This window comes from Diadema antillarum, unplaced genomic scaffold, assembly GCF_040938485.1.
Source record: "Diadema antillarum isolate AM-2024a unplaced genomic scaffold, OU_Dant_1.0 scf00000070, whole genome shotgun sequence".
Lineage (NCBI taxonomy): Eukaryota > Metazoa > Echinodermata > Echinoidea > Diadematoida > Diadematidae > Diadema > Diadema antillarum.
In genome coordinates, this window is record NW_027270959.1 from 1,446,457 (window position 1) to 1,467,366 (window position 20,910).

General features: G+C 38.6%; 1 protein-coding gene across 1 annotated transcript; it reads right to left on the bottom strand.

Moving 5' to 3' along the window:
• Positions 1-1,752: 1,752 nt before the first annotated feature.
• LOC139716819 (uncharacterized) lies at positions 1,753-20,262 on the bottom strand. Its single transcript, XM_071628351.1, has 14 exons — positions 20,253-20,262; positions 18,226-18,449; positions 16,150-16,257; positions 14,769-15,020; positions 13,316-13,402; positions 12,768-12,866; positions 12,063-12,167; positions 10,718-10,855; positions 10,171-10,299; positions 9,358-9,566; positions 8,767-8,862; positions 7,886-8,172; positions 4,429-4,639; positions 1,753-2,014 (listed from the first exon to the last, which is right to left on the bottom strand). The coding sequence occupies exons 1-14, from the start codon at positions 20,260-20,262 to the stop codon at positions 1,753-1,755; spliced, it is 2,217 nt and encodes a 738-aa protein (XP_071484452.1).
• Between the last annotated feature and the right edge of the window lie 648 nt (positions 20,263-20,910).

Here is a 20,910-nt window from a genome sequence, read left to right on the forward strand (position 1 = left end):
CCTCAGTGTCACACTAAAAACACAACGAAAAGTTTTGATGGCAAACAGCACCACTGTAGAAAGAGAACTTCCAGCGTGTAAATCCCATTTCACTTGACTGCATCAGATTCTTTTACTTTTGAAAATAATACTGAACGCATAATTCTGTTCGACATTAAAAATGTCTGTCTCATACAGCAGATCTAAAATGCATTTACTTTGGAGTCATTTTATACATGATACATGGTATGATTTCAGACATACATATAAGTAACTAATAGTGGTAATGCAGCTCATTTGTAATTTTGCAAATTCTATCTCTCAAGGCGGACTCTGGTGACAATACTAATCACGAACAAAGAAAAAAAAAAGAGACAAAATAGATTTAGATTTTGATCAGTATGACAGAAACTCACCAGGCTATACAGGTAGCGAGTACTAGGTGTACAAAAAGGCAATCAACATTAGATAAAGCACTTATTGAATTTAGAATACAGCACACGTCGTTCATGAAAGACTCAATACTCTGACTGTAAGACTATGATAACATATTTTCTTGCAAACAAGCATGAGTAATAAATACTGTACAATCGAGCATGAAAATAACACTGTACAAATAAAAATGACGTCATCTACCTGAATATGAAAAAGCAGCTTCTGAATCGAACCCTTGAATAGATCAAGCGTATTGCGTAAAAAACGGAGAAGCAAGCGAGTGTTAAAAGCTGATTAAAAGCAATTTTTGCTGTCATTTATATTTCCCTTTCTCGAGGTCCTCACTCGATTTCATTTGCTCTAAAATGAGAACTAATACTTTTTCTCCACCCATATTAAATAATAATGTCCAATTAGTCTCAATTTTTGTATCATTTAAATTTAAATATTATGCTACATTGTAATGCGAGTCACTTGTAGCACTTGTATCTATTCGAGAAAAATGAGTAAACAAACTTAAATCAAGTGCACATTATATCAGTCAAAATGTTGCAAGTATCAAGCATGCTCAACCTTGCAGCATCTTCAGTTGTTTCTGTTTTATGTTTCTTTCAGATCAATCGCACTTTAAAGAAAATATGATATGTATTTTACTCACTCCAAACCAATTTTTTTTTTTCAACAATACAATACGCTTTGTCTTCCTGAGGAAATGACATGCTTAAAGCGATGGTATAGTTCTGGTTGAGACCTGGCTTCAGGCTTCTAACTTTTTTGGTGAGATAATGAGAAACCTCTTATACAATATGAAAGAGCATGTAATTCCAAGAGGAATTCAACGTTTGTTTGTTTGTTTGTTTGTTTGTTTGTTTTTTACTGAAAAGTGGTTTTGAAATGGCTAAAAGGTGGGACCCATCTTTTATTTGGATCTCTTTGTTTTACTCTGTTTATGGACATCTCAGCCATTTCAAAACCGATTTTCATCGATTTGAAAGATACCAAAAGAATACCCAAAAGAATGGATACAGCTTAGTTTGTGCCTTTCCTATACTAAAACATCTTTGACGTGTTTGTTGCTTCATTGCAAGACCAATACAAACAGCGTTCGCAGTTAGATTGCATGAGAGATCAGACGTCGCAGTGATTCGCCAGCATTCCACATAACTAGCAAATCGTCTGATTCTTCAGGAAATACTCTTTTTTTCTAATGTAGAGGTGACTTCTTTTCAAGAAAAGTCAAGAATCCTGGCTTGGCGGATGTATGTTCCCTTGTTCTGATCTGTTTGTATTTTGTGAGGCGGGGGCGTGGGGGGGGGGGGGGACGACGCATAACGCATGTTATCTAGTGACCACGGAATACGAGTATCTCTTCGACTCCGAGTAGTTGCTGCTGGACCGCTGGTTGATCGGCATCGACGACCTCGAACTCTGCGACCTGTTCGGCAACCTGCCCTTTTGCACGTTGGTCGAAGTCAGCGCCGACCGCGAGCCCGAATGGCCCGGTGCCGGAGGTCGTAGTCGTCCGTTGTTTCTCGTGAGGGGGTCATTGCCTGTCAGCGACTGGTTATTGGATGACGAGTTTGGCGAGCCTTGACTTCCTCTGTGGGTGTCAGAAAATGAATCAAGGGAGAACAATAGAAAATATAGTGTAATCAAGATCACTTGTGTTTTCGAGTCCCATGTATAGCTGTAACTCCTTACATTTACATGCCTGTACTTTTTGAGTTATGTCCTCTTAAAGAAGGGATTGGTATGTTAGGGAAAACTAAGGAACTTAACCCTGCACCGTTATATAGAGCGTATAAAAAAAAGGAAATCCAACTTTCGAGGGCTGCCATTTCTTAATTATCAGTTATGAAGAGCACAATGTTAGTTGTAAGGAAAGGGGAACTCTTCCTCTTTTCATTGATACCTAATTATGTTGATAATTGTCATGCATGACTGAGCACATGGACTTTAAAGACAACAATGACAAATTGCACTTTTTCCAAGTTTGCGTGTTATCGTGAAGGAACAATGCATGTCTCACTGCATGGATGAGATCTGTCAATGAAAGTTGCCAAATAGGCCCGCCTGTACGAATGCAGGTTTGTGTTCAGGATTTGTGTTTAGGTTTTCTCCTAGCATTTTATGGTCCATAACCTTTAACATGGCCTTTTGTCCGAAAACTTGGTCGCTCCCACAGAGGCCAACCCACACAATCCATTTTTCTCTGTTCAGATTCAACACATAGCCCCCAATGGCAAACCATGTCTTGAATATGAAGAGAGTAAAATGGATAATGATTTCGCCTTTGAATGGGAAGGACCAAATATCGACAACGTGGCCATGTTGAAGGTTATGAACCATAAATGTTAGAAGAAATCATAAAACACGAATCTGCAGCCGTGCAGGCTGGCCTGATGATTTGACCACTTTCATTGACAGATCTCATCCATGCAGTGAGACATGCATTGTTCCTTCACAAAAACACGCAAACTTGGAAAAAGTGCAATTTGTCATTGTTGCCTTTAAAGTCCATGTGCTCAGTCATGCATGACAATTGTCAACATAATTAGGTATCAATAAAAAGAGGAAGAGTTCCTCTTTCCTAACAACCAACATTGTGCTCTTCATAACTGACAATTAAGAAATAGCAGCCCTCCAAAGTTGGATTACCTTTTTTTTTATACGCTCTGTATTATGGGCAGAAAGAATGGGGGGGGGGGGTTCTCAAAGTTTGGAAGCAGAATGCGTGTTGATGACATAATTTTGATTCTCGATGCGATAAAACTATTTTCAATACCATAAAGAGACGTGTACAGATGATCTGAATATCGTTTGCTTTCAGTTGTTACATATCTCGCCCTTGTTACTTGATCCATTTCATTTTATTACATCATCCATATCAAGTAAGTACGATAACTATCTGTTGGCCTGTGCTTTGGGAGTCGTCAAATAAAACATCACTTTGACCCCCAACCCCGAAAGAAAAGAAACATACACTCACACACACGTTTAAGAAGCTACGCTAATCACCACTGACTCTTAAAAAAAAACACACTTAAACAAACTTAAACTTAAACAATTAAACAAGTAAATTAAACGTATCCATGGTATTGGACAAATCGTGCAGATCAACAAAAGTACTTCTCTGCTTTTTATTTTAAGTCAACATGGTTTCAAAGGAACCTATATCCTCTCTTGGAAATGAATAATACCAATTTGTTCTTTTCCTAAGTTACAAAACTAGTAATTACGGAGTGAATAATGATAAGGAATTAATGAAATCATAATAAATTCCCAATTGACGATACTCGCGTAATTGCTGGAAAACTATAAGGCAGTGGTCAAGGCATGTGTATTCTTAATAAATCGCCATTCCTTTTTTTTTTCGTTTTTACCTGGTTGTACCTGTTGGTGTTTTCTTGGTCTAACTAATTCGCCTGTTTCGTGAACGCGTTTCGCAACACTTCCTATCTTTAAACACAACCTCGTCATGTTCATTCCTGTCGAGCCGGTATGACAGCTACCCCATCTATTCGTCATTCCAAATTCTATGTTTTGATTTCGCGGACTGACTAATGGCGAAAACTGCAATCGAAACGAGGAGTAAAATGTTTACATTGAAGCCAATTTCTCCCTCTAACCGAGTGTAGTCCTCCTTGCCCGCCCCGCCAATCTGTGCGTTCAAATGACGCGTACTATTTACATAGCTGTCACCGCAAACGATGCGCGTAGCGTCGGTGCGGCACCGCCTGATTTGTCCGTCTCAACTATTTTTGACATCGTGGAGCAAAGTCCAAACACGCATGGGGTAAGGTCTGTACCAAGTTCAACGCGCTGTCAGAATGTTTATGTTGGCTATGTGCCGACGGGAATATGATTACTATAGCGCTGACGAATAATGAAGGAAAAGAAGGAATCGAAAGCAAAAACAAATACACGTTTCTCGCATTTTATTTCTTCCTGCGAGAATGGTCCAGCAGCTGTATCGCATCGATGCTCTCTGGCTGCCATGGTGACGATACTCACCTTGTCATGATGTTCCTCTCTGCTCTCCTCTTGCTCTTCAGCAGTTGCTTCCAGCGGATGTTGAAGGACTCTTGATGGTCTACAGACGGCTGCCGGCGAGGGATGACATTCCCTTTACCCCCGGTCCGGGGCGATGACTTTGGTGGGGGACCAAGGCCTTCATAAATGTACCGTGAATTCAGCGCTATTGCATCGGTATCTGCCACTCCCCCTGTAAAATATTTACATCGGTATATCATATATATATATATATATATATATATATGTATATATATATATTAAATATACATTGCGTAATATTTTAAACTACTTTACTTTATACTTGAAATTTATTTATTTATTTTCTATCAAAGTCAATTATACCGAAATATGGTATCATACAAACACCAGAATAGATAGATCGATCTAGGGCAATTACCCCGACCCTTCCCCTGGCCCTAATCTGAATCCTTATCTTAATCCTGAACCTCCATTGCAGTACAACAGTCTTCGTCTCTGAATATATTCAAAACAAATTGTTTAAGATTTATCCGCATGCTTTAATTTTTGTCTTTCGATGAATCTAATAAGACCTCCTTCCTTTTTTTTTACATCGTCACACCCACAAGACTTTTTTTCTTTGTTTTGTTTGTGGTTATATACTCTTCCCTTTTCTAAATTGTTAAAGCTTTATTTTTGATGCATACATGTAACAGAAGTGTAGTTAAGTTTATTTCTTTTGTTTGTTTATGTCATTGATCCGTAATTGTGTGAATCATGTTACTACGAATGTATTTGTTGTTTTATTTTGTGTATATACAGGGCGCCATTGTAAAGCAGTTAGCAAACTTAATGTGCCTACCTGTATTTTTAAAAGAAAACATGAATAAATAAATAATAGATAAACAAGCTAACCCTAACCCAAACTCTAACCCTAAACCTAACCCCAACTCTAACCCTAATCTTTACTCTAACCTTACCACTAACCAGTATTTAGTTGGGAGGTAATTGTCCTGGGGGGGGGGGGGGTAATTGCCCTGATACGAGATAGATTTATAAATACATAGTAAGAAAGAAAGATGAGGTGGACAGATCGATAGATAGATTGAAATTGGATAGTTGAAAGACATGGACGGATAGATCGACAGATGAAGTTAGGCAGGTGGGTACTTGAACAGAAATACACTCTTCATTGATAAATCGGTAGATTTAAGAAAAAAGAAAAAATAGAATAAGTGCAGCCCTAGTGCGGCACGTACATACACATCTCAGATGAATTGCTAAAATCGATTGTGTTTTCATTCACATAACCTTCTGATAGTGAAAAAGCACACAGACGTGATTCTATCATATGAAAAAAAAACCAACAATCTCATACTTTTTTTTGGTAGTATGCTAATGTGATATTTTGGACGTCGTAAGATGCTGCAATATTTCATTCTCTTCCTTGTCGACCGGGATGATTTCCCCATTATCATATTATCGAGGGAGAGGGGTGTTATTCAGTGTCATGACAAATGGCACATTTTGCTCGGGGGCTTTTTTGAAATTTATTTTTATTTCTTTTACACGGGTAGCTCTCTCACGCGGATTAGGAGTGCAAAATTTTCGCCGGTAAGCCGTCACTTAAGGGCGCGAAAAAGCGTATCATCATCACCAGCACAAGTGGGAGGAGGCGGGGGTAATATTGAGAGCTCGAAACATAATCTCTCTCCCTCTCCCTCTTTATGACTGTATGCCTGTCTGTCTATCTGTCTGTCGGTTTACCTATCTATCAATCAATCTATCTGTCTCTCGGTTTATCTATCTATCAATCAATCTATCTGTCTATCTACCAATCTTCCTATCTATCTATCAATTTATCAATCAATCTATCTATCCATCAAAATATCTATCTATCAAGCTTTCTCTCAATTCATCTCTCTTTCTAGCTATCTATCACTCGATCAATACATAAATCACTCTATCTATTTGTCTATCAATCTATCTATCCACCTAGTTATAACTATCTATCAATCTATTAATCCATCTAGCTATATATCGATCAATCTATCAATCTATCTATCAATCAATTAATCAATCTATCTTTCTATCAATCAATCTGTTTATTAATCAACCAATCAATCCATCTATCGATCAATCTTTCTATCTATCAATTTATTTATCTATCAATCTATCAATTCAGCTATCTGTCTATCTATCTATCTATCTATCTATCTATCTATCTATCTATGTGTTTATTACTTTCTCTCGCCATTCTCTATTTGTCTCTCTCTGTCTGTCTACCAACCTAGTTCACTAAATAATATCTTGCTCTAAGTGTTGAATGAGCCCCACTTATGTAAACGGCTTTAATCTTATTTAAATTGTCTTGATTTTTTCCTCAAGAAGGAAAAAGACTCTCCCCCTCCTCTTTTTTTTTTTTTTTTTTGCTTTTCTTTTGATGTTGAGGCAACCAGGAAATAATATGTAGAGCTCATTGTCTTGGCAACTCCTGCCGAAACTGCGATACTACATTTCTCTTGGGGGCTGTTTACTTTCCATTTCTCAAACATACATTTTAAGAGAGAAAGAGAGAAATAAAAGAAAGAAAGAAAGATAGGGAGGGGAGGAGGAGAGGGGAGAGCAGAGAGGGGGTAAAAAAAGGGGGGGGGGGGAGAGGAGGGAGGGAGAGTGATGGAAATTACTCCTGATGTGAAATGTATAGTGAGAATGAAAATTTGGTGGCATGTTGTTTGAAGTAGAGACGAAAATAGCTCATTGGGAAGTGTTTATTTTGTGTGTGTGCTTGTATGTGATGAGAATGTCATGACAGGTTTAACCGTTTGCTTACTCGGCAGTCTTCAAACTGCTCCCCATTTCTAAGAATGCCATCTAGACGACATTTGGGGATTTACCCTATCAATTTCCCATTATGGCATGTATGGTTAATAATACGGTATGACGCACTCGATACTCTATTGATGTTCTTTAATTTGTGATGATTATACTTGTCGACTTTAATGTTCCTAATTGGCAAGTTTGAAAGATCATTTTTGTGGATCAAACCCCCCACAGAAATTGCTTCGCGCATTGTGCTCTTTTGATTAACCATACACGTATTTGTATGAGGGAAGAAAAGTTAAGATGGACAACACATCATACATAGAGAAAACAAAATACCCACCTTGACGGCAAATTCAATCAATTATCTGTGAAAGTTTGGGATTATAAACCTTTAACTTCTTCTCTCTTTTTTCCGCTTCATTTTTATGCCGTAGCATAGACAAAGAAACACTCGTGCTTCGATGTTAAGATTTCTAGACATAATATTCATTCACCTCTTTCAATACTGATAACCAATATTCCATTGTCACACAAAACTTACGAACTTTAGGCTCTAAATTTCTTAATGCATGAAGAAAATCTTATTTGGATATTGACGTGATATTTCCGATATTTGTTTGAGTGCGTCTTTGTTTATTTTCGTTTTACTCACCTAAATCTAAGTCTTCAATTGTCTCTTCCTCCTTGGCTTTCTCCTCCACGCCGTAACGATCTTTCGGAGACAGGGATTCCCTTCCATCATCCTCCGCTTTTTCCTCCTCAACCTCCGGCTCTCCGAGACCCAGTTCGAAGAGCAAAGGCCGGGAGATGTCGTCGATCACCGCGCCTTTCTGTAAGAGCAGCTCGCAGCACTGCCGGTGACTATTCTGGGCCGACAGGTAGAGGGCGGTATGACCGGATGAGTCTGGAGAGTTGATTAAGTTCGTCTGCTCGGAGTTTCTACATCAGTCAACACAAAGACTTAGTGATGAGTAATGTTGATATCACATCATTATCTCTGAGTCCAGTCCATTCGTTACTTTAGAGTTCTTATATCATTATGGCTTCATAAAAAGGCAAGAAGTAGTACGAGCACCATCATTGTCAACCCTGGAAGATTATGCTCTTGTTTAGTTTACAAGGAAAGCTATCGAACTGCTTTAGAGGTGAGCAACAACAAGGACGACGGCAGCAAACTTTACTTGTCAACTTGGGTTTCATTCATAGACTAATCCTTTTATAGGATTGCTGCAAGCATCTTTAGCAATCACAAAACGAAAAACATAACAAGGTAACACAATGTCCGAACGTAAGAAAAATGCACCCTCTGTATTTGAATGTATATTGGGACATACGAAATTGTAACTGTCCAAGCAATTCTTAAAGCTTTCATCTTTAGTCGAAAAGAATGTTTATCAAAATCTCATAGTGAGACAGGAAAAAGATGGTGGTCTGAAAAGCGAACCTATGAATGTTGAAATATTTGATAAGATATAAGTATAATATATGATGAGGTTTTTCAGTCACGTTTCTTGTTATTCTTTGAAAGCTTACCCCTGATCTTTGCTGTTTTCAGGCGAGCTCTCGCTTTCCACCAAGGCGTTGACCATATCGAGTTGACCTTGTTCACTTGCATAGTGCAGTGCCGACCTGAAAAAAAAGAGGAAAAAAGTTTAATCACGTTGGTAATATATTTCCAAATCTACTTTAAGAAGAAATTTTAGATGTATTGCTAACGTCATAATATAAACGAGAATCTAAAGGTGGGGAATATTAGAAGATTTATTAGGTAACATAAAACATGTGTTCCTATCGCACAGCGCTCCTCCGTTTCGCGTGTTATCTTACACGTCGATTGGAGTGGGAAAAGACTGGAATCAAACTTCCGTTTGACAATTTCAAACGAAACTGACAAACGAATAACTCTGAATTCCTTATAAAGAAGGCTGTGTGTCTGCAAGATGTCACATTACACATACATATTTCCAAGTGATTACGAATTTGTGAATCTAGGTTCTAAAACTAGATAAGTAAATACCACAGCAAGTCGCAATAACTCCGTTTCTTATCAAGAAGTAACATAATCGTTAACAAATCGGGTTTGATTACCAATCGAGAATCAAGTAGCAGAGAGTTCTACATTACCTTCCCCTGTCGTCTTTGATATTTACGCTGCCGCTGTTGCGTCCGACGATGAGCTTCGCGATGCCGGCGTGTTTGTTGTTGACGGCGAGGAAGAGCGGCGACTGTTTCCTCTTCTCGTCCTGCAGGTCGGGGTTGGCTTTGTGGTCGAGCAGGAGTGCGCAGACGGACTCGTCCCCGCGCTTCGCCGCGTGATGTAACGCCGTCCACCCCTGAGAGGACCAGCGAGGGAAAAAAAGAGATTCAACAAAGGTTCATCAATTGAAATTGTTCAGAAAGTCTGTCTCCTTAAGTCCCCTTTCTTCTAATTTACGGCTGTTTGTTTCTTTTTTTATCAGTTTCTACCTACTATAACGTTGCTCGGGCCAAATTTCTGCAAATGCTTTCAAAAGAAAATGTGAAAAAGTGAACGCATACATAAATAGACATATTCATTGCAAACAAGCCTACTTTACAACAGTGATATTTTTATCAAAGTCGACACATGCAGTTAGGTATGTGTCTTTAAAATACTTTATCTAAGTGTTTTCTGTGATTGGATGAGGTAAAAATGATCGAAGCTCGTTTTCTGTCATGAAATGAAATGAAATGAAATGAAATGAAATGAAATGAAATGAAATGAAATGAAATGAAATGAAATGAAATGAAATGAAATGAAATGAAATGAAATGAAATGAAATGAAATGAAATGAAATGAAATGAAATGAAATGAAATGAAATGAAATGAAATGAAATGAAATGAAATGAAATGAAATGAAATGAAATGAAATGAAATGAAATGAAATGAAATGAAATGACCAAAGCTGGTCAACTCACGTTTGTGTCTGTGATGTCGATATTTTTACACCTCGGGATCATCAGAGCCAACATGTCCTTCTTGCCGCAGGCAGCGGCGTAGATGAGGGCAGTCAACCCCCTCGACTCGCCTGCTTCTAGCTCACACCCCTGAGGGAAAAAATAGTCATGAGATATTATTTATTGGTTCCTCTATTTTGGTGACGAATAGCTCTATCTCTATCTGTCTGTCTCTCCGTCAGTTTGTCAGTGTTTGCTAGCCTCTGTCTATTAATCTGTCCACATGTCTGCCTGTCTGTATTTGCCTGCTTGTGCGTAAATCTGTCCGAACGTCTACGAATAAAACATTGAAAAGGCTACATCACAACATATGTTGAAGAAAGTATCTAAGTTGAATAAAGATTGATAAGCGAAAGTATATATCGTAATGTTTGACTCTATCACTTTCACCTTCAATGCCAAGTTACAAATACTGAATACAATGTACCATCTTGTTGATCAATGATCAATAATAGTCACACTTTATTGCTGCTTGAAGATAGAATCATAACTTACAGCTGCTCCTTACCTGGTTGATTAGCAGCTCAGCGATATCGGGCCGATTGCTTTGTATCGCGTAATGTATCGGTCGAACACCGAATCGATCCGGTTCGTCGATAACCTTGGAGCAGTCTTTCTGTTTGACGAGGCTCTCCACCACTGATTCCTGTCGTCATGTGGGAGATAATGAATTATAGTCAGCTAAAAGGGTATTGCAATCACCAGCAGAGGACTGAGCATTTTTCTCTCTCGTAACTCGGGCTATCAATAATGACTGTGTCCGCTGGCAGCGGCGCTTGCTCTCGCAGGCAATGTACTTTATCCTGATTGCCTATTTATAGTCCCATAAAAGCAATCGGTCACGCTATTATTACAATAGGCTTGAAGTGTTGAACTGCTAAGTAGGCACCCTATATCTAATTGATTGCCGAGTAAAACCTAAATCCAACTCCGCTCAGCTGAGATATTGTCTCTGTTCTCTGTTCTACATTAAATCACTTGGTTGCAGTTATTGATATTTTCCTTGAATATTTTTGTTTTGTTTTGATTTGTAATAACAATCCTCGAGCAGGCTATATGAAAGAAAACCTATCACAAAATAATTCGTCGTATTTTGCCGGAGAAGAATCATATTATGCACTATCCTCAGGTGGCTCTCTCAGTGTCTGTTTAACAATGTCTATTGGGAAAACTATTGGGTCGTGTTTAGAATGGATTGTGCGAGCAATTTCATAGCAGGGCCCGTTTTATCAAAAGATAAAATCGATTATAAATTTCCTCACCACACAGCCTGCCATAGACTTACAGTTGAAATCAACTATATAATCAATTTTAATTCTTCATAAAACAGGGCCCAGAACTCTAAACTGCAAAATCGCCAAGTGACATCGAAAACTTCTCGAAATGTGTAATGAATACTAATTTCATGAAACTGAAGGAGTCATGAGTAATGGCTTCGTAATCCGGATTCTTCCTTTTTTTTCCCTTTGACAGGACTAAAATACATTTGGGTATTGCGTATAGCACCCCCAATTTTTATGCATGTGCTAAATTGTTTTGTTGTGTAAGCATTTGTTGTTGTTGTTGTTGTTGTAATTGACTGCGATTTTTTCAGTTGAATAAAGCGGTTACTTTATTCAATTTACAGGGAAAAAAATGACGAACAATGGTAGCAGCTACTCAGACTTTATTAAACAATAAAGTATGTCATGTGTGACACAAACCGTTGTTGAGTCGCCGTTCCGGCTTATCTGCGTGTGTGTACTATTACCTATGCATGAATGCGTACGCGTTTAATGGGGCAGGCATTATCTTTCATACTGAATGCCTTACTGAGACCTTGACGGTGGCAAGTAACCATGACAACAACGTACCATGCCCTGAATGACGGACCAGTGCAGAGCGGAGCGCTTCAGGTTATCCGTAGCTGTGACGTCAGCTCCTTTCTCAAGCAAATAGTCCACCAGTGCCTTGTTGCCCTACAAAAGAGACGCATGCGCACATCACATTGGAATTATTACAAACAGAAGATGAAGCAGAAACATATTATCTGGATGCAAAGACTAACTTTTGCAAAATGTCGACGAATTATAGATCACTATTCCCGCAGATGTTATCAAATACATCTTTCTGCAGATTGACTCTTATTTCTATAACAATCCTATGATAAGAAAACGTTATCGTCTATTATACGTAGAGTAATATTTGAATGTTGCACGTAACTCCACCCTCTTTTCGCTGTGAATGAGCGGCTGCTATCCTACCGGAGGATATAACCCTATTGTGTCGGGAAACTTAGCTTCAAGTGGATTATTTAAAGTTATCAGGTCCATGCACCTCAGAAACTCCGAGCCCTTAATGTATCGTTCACTTCATGGAGAAAAGATAACTATTTCAGTCTATACAGCATCCACGTATGTATAACATACAATTTACGTTTTTTATACATGGTCATTTAGTGAAACAGGTGTCAATGTCGATTACTGTGCAACCATAATTATGGTATAATGCACAGTGCACTATATATGAGTAATTAATTCCCGGTCCGTATACACGAGATGAGGGAACAGGCACTTTACCTCTCCAGCGGCCTGGTGGAGTACCGTCTGTTGACAGTTGTCGACAGCTTGGAGAAGTTCGGGGTTCTTCTCGATCAGAAGTTCGGCACATTTTGTGACCTGGATGCAAGCATCAATGGGTGTTTCATTTACCACAGTTATGAATGTGAAGGCAACTATTGTGATCTCTGATCATCCTTCGATTCATTTTTTTTTCTTGTAGAAACGGTAATACCAAATGAATTTATGTCTTTAACTAAAATTTGCTCTGTAGCCTGGAAATTGATCTAGACGTTTGTTAAATGCCCAGTGCGAAATGTCGAACTTTCTTGGATTGCTCTCTTTCACTCTTTCTCTTTTTCTCATCCGAGCGATAAAGATAATTATACTGAAAATATCATGAATATATACTTGGTTCGTATTTAATCCATATTTTCAACATCTTCAACTCGATAGATCCAATTCATGAAAAATTGAATACAAGCAGAATCAAGCTAATAACACTTTTAAAATTATCATCTGGAGTATGACGGAGCGGTGGACGCGGATCGTTGGCAATCGGCACTCACCCTGATTCTCTCCGTGCGATGGAGGGCTGTCTTCCCGTCTTCATCCGTCAGAGTAGTGTCCGCGTCTTTACTCAGCAAGAATGTCACCTGTTGATTGGATAATTTGGTAATCAATTAGGTAATTGACCCATTACCTTCAAGATATTATGTTATTTTTTCAACTGAGTTACTACGTGGTGTGTAATATCTGCAAGCAATAAACCAGTGAAAAGTTTGAAATAATGGATGAATTTGTCAAATTGGAAATTTCTTTCAGTAGCGAAACATTCTGTACAACGAAGGTGATGATAATCTACATCACGGAAATAAGCCAGTGATATACTGTAATGAGGTATACATTCGCATAAATCCTGTGCCATTGAAACTCAAGGCATTTCTTCTCAAAAACCCAATATGAAGTAGAAATCACTTGTGCTTGCGGTAAGCGTGTCTCCTTTAAATTATAGACTGATTTATAACAATAGCGAAAGTGATTGATAAAAGACTTCGGTTCCCATTAGTCTCTAGATTAAAAACACGAAGGTTTATACAAACCTAACGATAGTCTCTGTATCAAATGCATGGCATTGCTTACATCTCATTATGGCCAAAACACGTTGTCTGCTTGACACGAAAGTGAGGGCAAATCGATACATATTTCATTCAGCTCGAATAACTCCGCCGCAAATATTCGATCAGCAGACAAAAGAACCACAATCGAACAGGTACGCGTGTATCTACGATTGAGATGACATAATCAACATAAATCTTTACATTCGAACAGGGCCTATGGGCAGTCCATTATGATATTTTTATCTCCTCGCTGTTCGTTGTAGCGTTTTCTCCTTCAGACTATAATTCGGTTGGTTAATTCTAGGGAATGAGCGCATACCTACATCATCAATTATTAACATTTTTTGGTCGATGATCAACAAACTCTGCCATTTTTTGTTGTCTTTTCCATCATTTATCATCAGAATCCCCATATACGTCAAATGCCTTTTGACAAACTGAGAAAGCTTATCTATATACGAAGAAAATGCCCATTTATTTCGGTGGGATACTTACTGATTTCATATATAATAAACACGAAGAGGTTGAAATTGCAACATAATGGTGGTGGTGGTGATGATGATGATGATGATAATGCAGAATGATAATAGGGTCGAATAAAAATGGTTGCAATGAAAGTGCAAAAAGAAAAACAGAAAACAAAACGTTCTGATGGGCTTAGAATTCTATATAGGGACTACAGGGACCATATGCAGGGACTATACAGGGACTATACAGGGATCATAGGGGCTTCTATCCATGGATTATATAGGGAGTCTCTGTGTTTTTGGTTATTTGTTCATTCGTTTGTTTGCCTGTTACTACTCTTCTTTCCGCCATTTCGTCCTTTCACTCGGTATTCGTTCATTCGTACTTTTCTTTTCTTTTCTTTTTTCCTTTTAAAATCTACATGTCAGGTTACCTTTTCTTTAGCTCCCGTTTCGGCAGCTATCATAAGGGGCGTGGTCTTTCCTTTCCCGCGTTGGTTGATGTCTGCACCTTTCTGTAGCAGGAGGTTGAGCGTAGTGACGTCACCATTTGCCGCTGCGCAGAGGAGCAGAGGTTGGTCGTTGGCGTCTTTCTGATTCACGTTGGCACCGCCCTCCAGTAATTTATGCAGGATTTTGTTGTTGGCTAGACCGCCTTGGCACGCCTCAAAGATGTCTTCATCAATCTTCATGGAATCAGATTATGACAATTCTAGAATTACAATAGCCATGTCTATGCAATATTACTTCTGCCCATGTGTGTAGGAGTCCTGAACATTACAATGCTGTAAGTTTCTGACATAACATGATGCATTGTACACACCAATATCTCAAAACGAGGTATTTTTTTATATCCCTTTTAATCGTAAAGAAATTCTATTCTGCTCCTCAGTTAAAACATTACGTGACCCAAATGGCTTCATTAAACTCCATTTATGGAAAAGAAAACCCTCTGGCACAGCCTTGTTATTCATATAGGGTGATTTTAATGTGTGTAGAGATTGCATGATCACAATGATGGACATATAGAACTGAAAGAAATGAATGTTGTTCGTGTGACACGAGACAAAAATCAAGCAATACATGTCGATCAGTTGAGTGCCAGACGGTCATCTTGGTTGGCATGCATTGGGCATCTAACACAATGAAGCATGCGTTGGTTAGAAGACTGCAGGATAGCAAGTCCAAAAATATCTAGTTACGCCGGAAATTTACTAATCACATCATATAATACATTTCATGACCTTGTAGGCATAGTTTATCATACTTCATTTCATTTCAAGACAACAAGCCAATGACAATTTAATGCTATTAAAAAGCTTTCACAAAAGAGGAAACTGTGGCACAATCTCATGTATTTCTGAAAGCTTTTCGCCACGCTATAGAGGACAATGCTCATCAGAAAGATCTGTATCAGTCGATGGCGGCTATTTTTTTTTTTTCGTTTCATGATTGCGTTTGCGACTTTATTTTAGACGAAATATTCGGGATGTATTACAGAGGTAAATCGTGAAGTCTTCGTGCACTGTTCTTTGGGTTGTTTGCGATTGAATATTTCAGTTTTTCCTGTAACCATTAATCATAAATCAATGAACGATCATCGGCGCCCAACAAGTAACTTTTAGCAACTTTTCGAAATCCAGAAATGTTGTTTGCTCATGGAAGAACCACTACCCTTAACCAATACATGCTTCCTTTACCATTCTGAGTGCGTCCCAAAATCATACCTCAAACAGTCCTGCAGTAAGTGGGAAATTATATAATACTCTCAAATGCATTCTATGAGAGATGATAAACTAGCCGTAGAATTCTTACCTCCTCTTCGACCACTTCGCTGCTGTGCTGGCCCGACTTCTCCCCATCCTCCCCCTTGCCGTCCTCGTTGTCATCAAGCTGAACGAGCATCAGGTTTGGAGTTGTCTCCTGCGAAGGCGTAGAAAACAAGATATTGTGGTGGATGCTGTAATAACTACTTCAGTGAATATATCGACGATCGAATAACATCGGCAAATTATGGAGTGTTGACAAGAATAATGGTTGATTGAATATTATGAATAATATCGATAAAGCATGCCAAATAATATTACGATCATGACGATGTGTTTGCGCTGTGGTTTCTTGCGAGAGTTAGTACGGGATACTGAGAAACTCGCGTTTTATGCGCACATAATATCCGCATGTCACTAGATAAATGTTCAACAATATTGCAGCTGATTTCACGCATATTGAGCAGCGAGCTCGCTGTCTCTGTGACGACATAATGTGAACATATCAATCTGTCGATCTTGAATATTCTAGAATCTTTCATGATTGATGAGGCACTTAGGTTAACGATATTCCTCTCATTATACAGTGTAATATGCCGGTAGTTAGTTTCATTCATAAATAATTACGCTTGAAGGTCAATGAGCACAAAATATACAATGAAAGGCTTCTACGTTGATATTTCGGCGCTCATCGACAATACAATCATTGGCTATTCATAATCAATTTCCAACCATAGCTGCGTGTGGTATAGTTAGTCCCAACTACGACGCTCATGGATCATTGATCTTCACAGCTCAGTTACTGAGTGATTGGATATTTCTAGTACACTTTGAATTCTGTGCGAGCAATGCCGTCATTTGCGTTACTGTTGATTGTAATCCCGATAAGTGAATTGCTGAAACATTTATAGCAAGTATGTTCTGACGTTAACTCTGATATTTGCATGGTCGTGAGTCTGTGAGTAGGATGGTGTATGGGTCAAATGCAATAATGAACAAGTCAGTTCACAGTTATAGCAATGGTCTGCCATGGCATCTTAACCAGACTTTTCAAAACATGGATTGATGTTTTAATTTAGAAGAGAAGATGAAAAGAAGTATAAATCTGCATGTAATTGCTACATGAATACGCTAAATCATATTCGCATTTCCCTATGTACATTCCGTGTACCTAGTGGGCACGTTTATGTTGTACAAAATAACAGTTTTCATGAAGACCTCATATCCGTTCATAATACCTCTGTTACATTAAGTCAATTTTGAAAGAAGCTCTGCAATGACCTTTATCTGCACATGCTCAGATTGCAACTGTTAACGCGTTTGTAGTCTTGACATACTTGTTCCATGTTGTCAATTAAAGGGAACCGCTGCATTATTTTCAGACTTTCACATTTGAACAACTATAAATCAGTTAAACTAAGTTAGAGTTTCAGAATTTATAGTGATTGGGATGAGGAATGAGAATGTCTTCAAAATTTATGACAAATTGCAATGACAAGGATGATGACATGGCGGAGTCACCATGAGAATGCATGAGTTGGGGCTCAAGGAAGCAGAACAAAAGAAGAAGGCATGCATAGATTCTTCACAGGTGAACGTGTCGAGCAAGCGGTATTGTAATGAAATTACTCTGCTACATTTCTGAAATATGTGAGGCTCTGATGTCATCAACATTGTTCAGTGTGATTTGCTTTAAGATTTTCAGTTTATTGGTTTCTCTACTCAAGGACCACAATAAATTCCACGAATCTATACATGGAGCTGTCCATTTATGTACAATATGATGTGAAATTATGAAAATCGTCTTTACTCTCTAAAAAAAAAAATCGAGTGAAAATATTCACTCTTGAAGGAGTGAATAAAAAAAAGAGTGAATTTAGAGTGAAATTGGAGTGAATTTTGAGTGAAACTGTTCATTTTCACTCATTTTGGAGTTACCTCAGGGATCACGCGAAGATATTGGAGTGATCCCTGAGGTCACTCTAAAACTAGTGAAAATGAACATTTTCACTCAAAATTCACTCCAATTTCACTCTAAATTCACTCTTTTTTGTATTCACTCCTTCAAGAGTGAATATTTTCCCTCGATTTTTTTTTTTTAGAGAGTAGTGCCCCTTTAACTCACCCTTCCGTTTCTTTTGGCATGACACTCGGAGGAACAGAAAACAGTTCTTTCCTTTTGGTAGATGCTGTAGAATTTAGCTGGCTTGCCGCATTCGCTGCACTCGTTGCCTGACTTCGTATTTTCGGCTGCTTTCGATCCATCATCGTCCCCTGTCGGCTGCCCATCGCCCGCCTTCGGAGATGATTCGGGCGTCACTCCCTCTTTCTCGTTTTCTGGCTCCGCAGCTGGGGAGGAAATTACAGGTGACAATTAAACAGATAGTCCCTTATAGGAGCCATTCAAAGCTGCCTAGGCTTCCTCAGGATGGCTTTTAGCATTGCAATAACGACTGCATACTTTTAATCCAACGAGTAAGAGAAATGGATATATTGTGACAATAATTATATGAATGACTGTAAATAGCAGTATCTGTCTCCTCTTTAATCCGCGTATGCGTATTCACTGTGAACATTATACTAAGTGTATGGATCGAGGCTATTGCATAATTATTATCTATAGAATGGAAATTCAACGGTCGGATGCATACTTTAATGGAATAACTGCATTTTTTTCAATCCAAAAGAGTTAGATAAGCGAGTATTTCGGAACACGGTGGATGTTTAAATCGTAATAGTAGGCCCCTACATGTATTTGTCACCTCTTGAAATGCGTATGCGTCTTCACGGCGTACTAAGTCTATGGAGGTGGAATGGATGGGAAGGGGGGGGGGGGGGGCTCTGAGGGTGTCCCACACGAGGGAGTTTTAACTGAAATTCAGCGACCTGGTGCACACTTTTGGTGCAATATCTGAAAAGTCTTCTATCTAAAAAATGCTATCATTTGAACAGGTTTGCAGGCACAAAGTCTATTAAAAATGCTAACAAAAAAGAGGAAAAATTAGATAATTGAGCTTCAAATATCGAGGATTGATGATTCCCCCCCCCCAAAAAAAAAAAAAAAAAAATATATATATATATATATATATATATATATATATCCAGGGGAAGGGGGACAATAACCGTTCTACCCTCTCTATGACTTTATCCCTGCTGGAAAGAGCGCAGTGTCTCACAGTGTGTTCACAATGTGTTCACATAGTCGACTGTGTGAAAAAGCTCGAATTTCACAGTGTAAACAAGATTTCACACTGTGGTGTGGTTTTTCACAGAGAGTTCGCACAGTAATGTTCTGTTTCACACTTTAAATTGGTGATCGCAATGTGTTCACTTCATTGTTAAAACGCTCGAATTTTGTGAAGTGTAAAGATATGATTTTACACTGTGTTCACAATGTGTTCACAGTGTGGGACAATGTGTTCTTTCCAGCATGAATGGTCTTGATTAAAGCAAAAATGACTTCACTGTCAATGATAATTAATGGTATCGTGCATGGCAAAAAATACATTGTTATATACTTTGCTGAATCTACGGAGAAACAAGTAATAATGTGGTCACTCTAAATTAAAAAAAAACACCAAAAACTCATGAGGAGCTGTTTTTGTAAAGGGACTCCCCCAAATCAACCACAGCTAATTAGCTCTTCAGTTAGTATACTTAATCTATTTCTATCCCTGTTTGTAACATCTGATTTAGTCCATTAACGGAAGCCTTTATATATTTACTTGATGAAATCAGAGGGACCAGTATTCAGGTATTTATACCATCATTGTTTGACATCATAAAATGAAACATGAGAAGGAAAATTTCTTTCAAAAAGACTCAGTTTCTTCTCTTTTTAGACGGCCAACATCTACCGGTTCTGTCTTAGGTGTTTTTATTGTTTTCACCATTTTATCTGCCTGCAATCGAAAAGTTGTTTCAAAAAAGCAATCATAGCAAGCTGAAATCCAGTCTCGCTTGTGACCTCACAGCGAGGACTCATAATCAGCTCTGCGATTACGTAATGCTGTCTGCTTGGGACTGCGTGCAGAAACCATGGCAACGGATAGACCGGCATGAGTTCACAACACCAGAGATGTTTCTGCCCCATAGATACGTTATAAACTGTATGAAATCATGTATTGGGGCGAACTAACACTTTCCTCCTACCAACCACCATTGTTAGACTTTTTTTCACGCAGCCCCCACCCCCCCCCCCCTGCAGAAAAAAAGTTCAAGTCTTTCTTTTTGGATTCATATCCAAAATGAGGGAATATGGTGAAGATGCTATATAACGTCATCACCTACCGTTGTATTTTAATCTGTGACTTGCACGTATACAGTTGCGACTAACACGGCTGTTTGGCGTAGGCACCTAAGCATGACTTTTGAAACATTCAAGAACTACCTTCTTTTAGATCCGAGTCTAACGAAATAAAGCGCTTCCAATCATATTATGATTATATGCATTTTTGTCATATTCAGGAAAAGCAACTTGAGTGAGGGGTAGATTTGTACTTTGAAGTCCTTCAGATTGCTAACATAAAGACCTCTCCATCGTCTAATTTAGAATGCAGCTGTCACTGTCGTTGAAAAAAAAATGATGCAGTATACAGTTCTGGAATTAATCCAATGTCTGCCCCAGGGCGAAATGCAGGGACGAACTAACATCCAATCTTGTAGCTGCATGATACATGCGGTGCAAATTGCGTACAATATCTTTTTCTTTTCTTTTTTTAACTTAGAGGTGAGCTTACATTACAAATCCGGCATACAATTATTTCTGCATGTACGAATGCGAAAACCTGTCCCCTTTTCTGCGGCAAAC

Bases quoted from the DNA above. Each gene is read 5' to 3' on its own strand.
- LOC139716819 (XM_071628351.1), bottom strand. The intron at 8,863-9,357 runs GTAATGTAGAAC...CTTTTTTTTCAG, and splicing joins ATCAAAGACGACAGGGGAAG to GTCGGCACTGCACTATGCAA. The intron at 2,015-4,428 runs GTGAGTATCGTC...TGACACCCACAG, and splicing joins GAGAGGAACATCATGACAAG to AGGAAGTCAAGGCTCGCCAA.